The sequence below is a fragment of the Octopus sinensis genome, unplaced genomic scaffold (assembly GCF_006345805.1).
Source record: "Octopus sinensis unplaced genomic scaffold, ASM634580v1 Contig16360, whole genome shotgun sequence".
Classification (NCBI taxonomy): Eukaryota; Metazoa; Mollusca; class Cephalopoda; order Octopoda; family Octopodidae; genus Octopus; species Octopus sinensis.
The window spans coordinates 5,882-12,500 of NW_021834292.1; the positions used below are offsets into that span (position 1 = coordinate 5,882).

A 6,619-nucleotide genomic window follows, 5' to 3' on the forward strand; every position below is an offset into this window, starting at 1 on the left:
GAAAGGATAAATGATTCCGTCACGTTATCGGAGAATTTCTTTAGTTGAATAATTACCTTGAACTATCAGCACGGAGCTGGGACCGATTCCACAATATATCGTGTCCGATATCACCATCCTAGCACTTTCCTGGTGGTTTGGGTTAATCCAGGGCGGACCAACCTGAGACCTGCTTGATACCTTCTTGAAATGCGTTTATTTAAACAAACATTTTGAAAATTTTATCAAAAATTAAAGCTTGTAATGAAAAGTAAAAAAGAAAGATACTACTGTTTTTGCAATGATAATGTTTCATGTTGAATCAACGATCATTCATTCATTATTGTAATAATGGCAAAGCGGCGAGCTGGCAGAAAAGTTAGTCTTTACGTTCTGAGCTCAAATTCCACCGAGTCGACTTTGTCTTTCCTCCTTTCGGGGTCGATAAATTAAATACCAGTTGCGTACTGGGGTCGATCTAATCGACTGGCCACCTCCCCCAAAATGTCGGGCCTTGTGCCTAGAGTAGAAAAGAATAATAGCAAAGGGACGAGCTGGCAGAAACGTTAGCACGCTGGGCGAAATGCTTAGCGGTATTTCGTCTGTCTTTACTTCCGAGTTCAAATTCCACCGAGGTCGACATAACCTTTCATCCTTTCGGGGTCGATAAATTAAGTACCAGTTGAGTACTGGGGTCGATCTAATCAACTAGCCACCTCTCCAAAAATGTCGGGCTTTGTGCCTAGAGTAGAAAACAATTATTGTAATAATAGCATGAGAATGTAAAATGCCTTCACTTCTGTCAGCAGTGCTCTATTCTCGTAGCACGCGTATGTAGTTTTATAATTGTAAACAAACGAAAAGTATGAAAAATCCTTGATTCTGTAATTTGATTATTTGACTATTAGTGCATAAAGTATACAAGCAGCCCTCAAAAAACTTTTTGCGATTACAGTGACCAGGAATGTAATTCGACTTGGCCATGCCTGGGTTAATCACTCAAACAGAAAATCTTTCCATTCAATCAGGCCAGTATGCTGAGATAGGCCCTTGAGGAGTGTAAAGATGCTGGCAACGGCATGCTTAGGCTTTCATCCAGCAACGGATCGAGACCGATTAATTGCGATATATTTTTGCTATGGATTCTTTGGTTTCCAATGATGACTGCAAAACAGCAGCTTCGGCAATATTGACTGTCTGGTTAGGAATCTTTATGATGTGCGATCAAGTCCTGGCAAAGTTCGCTTTACCCTTTACCTTTTCAGGCTTAATAAGATGTGCTTCTGTCAAATGATGTGGTGGGGGTACGTCTGATAGAAAAGAACAATACGGGCTCCCTCAAAACTTTATGGACCTGTCCCTATATAAGAGCTCATTATTATTTTACTTTCTAACTTGTGTATGTGTGTGTATGTGTGTGTGTGTATGTGTATGTGTGTGTGTGTGTGTGTGTGTGTGTGTGTGTGTGTGTGTGTGTTTTCTTGTTAAATTTTATATCGATTATTATTGTCTATCTTGTTTGCTGAGGAAATTTCCAGCGTATCACGTAGTTATGTGGCTACGGCATGAGATAACCAATGTGTTTGTGTATGTCGTTATATGTATGTTTGTGTGTGTGTGTGTGTGTGTACATGTGTATGTAAGTGTGTGAGTGTTGCTTTTTCGATGACACCCTAGTTTGTCATATTCCCTTATAGCCATCAGTCACAACTAAGTCTCACTCCGTGTGGCTATGTAATAATGCGAAAGAGCGAGAGCGAGCAAGCGAGAGAGAGAGAGAGAGAGAGAGAGAGAGAGAGAGAGAGTGTGTGTGTATGAGTGTGTGCGTGTGTTGTTCATTCATGTATGTGAATGTGTGTACTGAATTGTTAATTATCATTTTAATTTGTAAAGGAAGTTAGATTGTAAATATCTAATTTGGTTTATCTCTCGTTTCGGTTTAGTTTTAGTTTTAGGGAATGCAAAGACAAAAACGCAAACAAAAGACACCTACATGACATTTTTATATCGATGTTTTAGCGATCCGCTCAGTCATCGCTCTTCGAGGAAACTTAAGACAAATAGTTCTCAAAGTATGAATGATGAAAAAAAATATGGAATTAGTAATACTGACAGCAACAAGAACAACAACAACAGCAGTAGCAGCAGCAGCAACTTCAGCAATAATAGCAACTACACCGACAACAACAACAGCAGCAGCAATAATAATAATAATGATAATAATGGATAGCCAACGTAGCTGAGATGTGAGAATGTTATCCCCAACACCACCACCACCACCAACAACAACAAACCATCACCAACACCAGCACCACCATCACCACTATCGTCATCATCATCATCATCATCATTATCGTCATCATGATTGTCGGCGTTCTTGCCATCATCGTCTTCATCATCATCATCATCATCATCATCATCATCATCGTCGTCGTCGTCGTCGTCGTCGTCGTCGTCATCTTCCTCGCCACCATTAACATCATCATCATCATCATCATCATTATCATAAACATCACCGACTCCATCATCCCTCTTCGCCCCCCCCCCCTCACACCCCCATCCGATCATCATATCACCATTAGCAACTGCGAGAGCAGTGCCTTCTTTATAGTAATTCTCCTCATCACCATGTCTGTCTTCCCTGCTACTGTCATCACCATCACCATCACCACCACCACCACCACCGCTGCCGCTGCCACCGTCACCATCACCGCCGCCATCGTCACTGCCATCACGGCTGACGACCATTAATCCGTTTCGAAATATTAATGATATCCATCACAAAGCCGAAACTAATTAATCTAGGTTATAGTTCATATTAACGCCTTTTACCTGAGTGATGTAATAGCAGAGCAGATTGTAATCGATTTGCGCTTATGAATAAGCGGAGATTCGTATCGATAATGAAAACGACGACGACGACGACGATAACGACCAAGAGCCAAGGAAGAGAGCCACGCTGATGATGATGATGATGATGATGATGGAGATGGCGGTGGTGGCGGCGGCGGTGGTGATGACGATGATGACGATGGGGATGAAGTTGATGATGACGCCAATAATGATTTCCAACATAATCACAAGATCACACGCTTTCCAGGATGGAACGGTCGATTAAATCTATCTCAGTATTTGACTGGTACTTTGTCACACACACATCCACACACACAGACACATGCGCGCGCTCGCGCGTACACAAACACATACATGTACATCATGCATACACACACAAACAGGTTCTTGCACAAAGCTATATGTCAATATCTATCTATCTATCTATTTATTTCTCTCTCTCTCTCTCTCTATATATATATATATATATCTGTCTATATTTATCTATCTATATTTATCTATCTATCTATTATCTATATATATATATCTATATCTATCTATCTCTCTATCTTTACCTATCTATCTATCTATTTATCTATATATATCTATCTATTTACTAATATATTTCCATCTATCTATACCTATCTATCTATCTATCTCTATCTATCTATCTATCTATCTATCTATCTATCTATTTATCTATCTATCTGTCTATCTATCTATCTATCTATCTATCTATCTCCATATACATATTCATACATATATGAACGTATGCATATATATGTGGGTGTATGTGTGTGTAGTCTTAATAATAGTTGGTAGTACAACTACTGACTACACTTGTAGGTGTAAATACTTTTACTGTGTTTATAAGCTGTGTATCCGTGGACAGTTCAGTGCTCGGTCACTGATGCAATTCTGACATATCATTGAAATTCCAATATACAATTGTTCGGCTGATTTCTCTTATTAACACACAGTGTTTCCAGTCCATTGTCTCATGTCGTCTGTCCACAAACATCTTTCATGTCTTCTCGGCATCTTCCCTTCAACAATTCCTGTCATGATAGTCTTAGCTAGTGGCACGTGGTGCATTGTATGCGCAAAATATGATAACTTGATGGACTTGTTTCTCGACAATGCGTTTCTTTTGATTTTCAGCTTTTCTAGTACTGCAGCGTTTGTTACCGTATCCTTTCAATTTAACCTGCTCAATCCGCGGAAGATCCATATCTCGAATGCTTCTGTCTTTTCCTTTATTGTTGTTCATATTGTCTATTGTTTAACTCATAATAATATTAAATCAAATGTTTATTCCAATTATATAAGGCAATTGAAGAAATGGCCTTTATTTCTCGTATTATCTATAATTGAGTTATGTTATGCATTTTATATTTCGTTCAATTATCTATCTAATTATTCTCTCATTCATTGCTATTTCAGTGAAACGGGAAGATGAAACAATTTCTTCGAGTCAAGATATTCCTTCAATGAAAAGCAAGAAACCAAGGAAGGCGAGAACGGCGTTTACCGACCATCAGTTACACTGCTTGGAGAAATCATTTGAACGTCAGAAATACCTCAGTGTCCAGGATCGAATGGAGCTGGCCGCAAAACTCAACCTCACTGATACGCAAGTGAAAACTTGGTACCAAAACCGACGGTATATAAAATTCATTGCTTCACTTTAATAGAACGGTGTTATTGTTGTTCTTCTTACAGTTGTTCTTTAATACCGAAGCAGTTCCAGTCAAGCGAATGTATAATCAAAGACAACAAATTCTAACTATCCTGTATATATCTTATATAACTGTGTTTGTCCGGGAATACGTTGGCCAACGAGTCACTTCTTATGTAAGACAGTTATTGTATAACTAGGGGGAGATTCGGCAGTTATTTACAAAAGGTCGAATGATGGAGTAGAGCAGAGGTTCTCAAACTTTTTGAGCCACCGTCTCCCTCATGGCCACATAATACCCCCAGCGCCCCCACCCCTATATTTTATATTTTACTAATTTATATATACTTTGAATCATTTAATATTTAATATATTATATAATTTGTATACAATACTATAATATGCATTGTTATTCCAAAGAGTTACATCACACTATAAAAAATATGAAAAGTACATGTAGTATTACCCATAATAATAGGTATATCATATCTCCCTGAGAAAGTGTATTTGTAAAATTTCGTAACTAAATTGGCGTGTAGGGGATCATTGGATTTCGAAATACAATGCATACGGCTGAAGAGAGCTTTAAACCATCTTTTATATCTATTATACACTAATGTAAGAACAGGTCGTTTATAAAGCTTGAAACACGTGTACCGCGACATCCTTTTTGTTCTGTTTTTGTTTTCCCAGAATCGATAAATGAAGCACTACTCGAGTGCTGAAATCGATTTAATCGACCGTTCCTTTCCCTATAACTTGTGGCCATTTTTTCATGTTAGAAACCATTCTTTTCTCTACTTAAGACAGTGAACTTGGAGAATCGTTGGACGAAATGCTTAGTGATATAGCGTTTTGGCTTTCAACGCGCAGACGTCAAATTCTGCTGAGATCAACTTAGCGATTCGTCCTTTCGCACTTTGATAAAAAAAGTAGCATTGAGGTACTGGAGTCCATGTATTCAATTAGCTCCTCCCTATAAATTTCCCGACTTTGTGCCAAAATAGGAAATTATTTGAAGCGGTAAGGTGGCAGAATCGCTAGCGTGACGGGAAAATGATTAGTGGCATTTTTCAGGCTCTTTAAATTCTGAGTTCAAATTCCGCCGAGGTCAACTTTACCTTTTATCATTTCAAGGATTAGGCTCCATGTATTCGACTTACCCCATCCCTCAAAATCGTTGATCATGTGACAAAATTAAAAAAAAAATTGTATCACTACTTGACTTACATGGCTTTTTTTTGTTTTCTTTTACAGAACTAAATGGAAACGGCAGACAGCCGTTGGACTAGAATTGCTCGCAGAGGCTGGTAATTATGCAGCAGTTCAGAGGATGATCCAAGCTAACCCTTACTGGTCAATTCATTATCCGCAGGCTGCTAGCATCATCTCTAATCTGGATGCTTTATACCTGAGATACAGCGGAACAAACAGCATCCAAGGTCAACGACCCATGCTGCCTCGCACTTTAATGACGACAGGTGGTCTACAAACAAATTACGGGCATTTTCCATCACCTCAGGTTTTTTCTGATCACCGGAGTTAAATTAAGTTAATGAGCAAAACGAAAAGACAAAAAAGGAAAAGAAGACACACAAAGACAGCATATTGACGGACTAATTAATAAGCAAAGAGACGGAATGATGGCGAACATAGAGAAAAACACTGAAAAACACTGAAAGACACTGAAAGACAAAGGAAGATTTTTTTTTTCTAAATAAAAATCTTTGTAAAGCTTATTACTTAATCATCTTGATTCAGGTTTCAATTCTACATAAGATGCGAACGTCAAAGAAAAAAAATAATTATATATAATATAAATACCAAATCAAAAAAAACTGAGAAATCAAACTAAAACAGACAATGCCTCAGACTTTCTCTATAATCAGATTCAAACTATATTCGTATGGAATGGCATGCGTAAATACAGACGATAACATTAAAGACCATACTAGTAGACAAAGAGCAAAAGAAAAAAAAAAGGAAACTGTATGTTTTGAATCATTAAATCAATAAAAGAACGGCAAGAGAGAAAGAGATGATACATCATCAAGAATTTATAATAATGACTTGGTAACCAAACTTGGACATTTCCTACACGTGCACTAAAATATATTTGTGCATGTGTGC

At 38.0% G+C, this 6,619-nt stretch overlaps 1 protein-coding gene across 1 annotated transcript; it reads left to right on the forward strand.

Annotated features, from left to right (window-relative positions):
- The first annotated feature begins 1,972 nt into the window (after positions 1-1,972).
- On the forward strand, positions 1,973-6,340 carry LOC115230771 (barH-like 1 homeobox protein). Its single transcript, XM_029800906.2, has 3 exons — positions 1,973-2,051; positions 4,255-4,474; positions 5,747-6,340. Exons 1-3 carry the CDS (start codon positions 1,973-1,975, stop codon positions 6,033-6,035), a joined length of 588 nt encoding a protein of 195 aa, XP_029656766.1. The 3' UTR covers positions 6,036-6,340.
- The last annotated feature ends 279 nt before the right edge of the window (positions 6,341-6,619 follow it).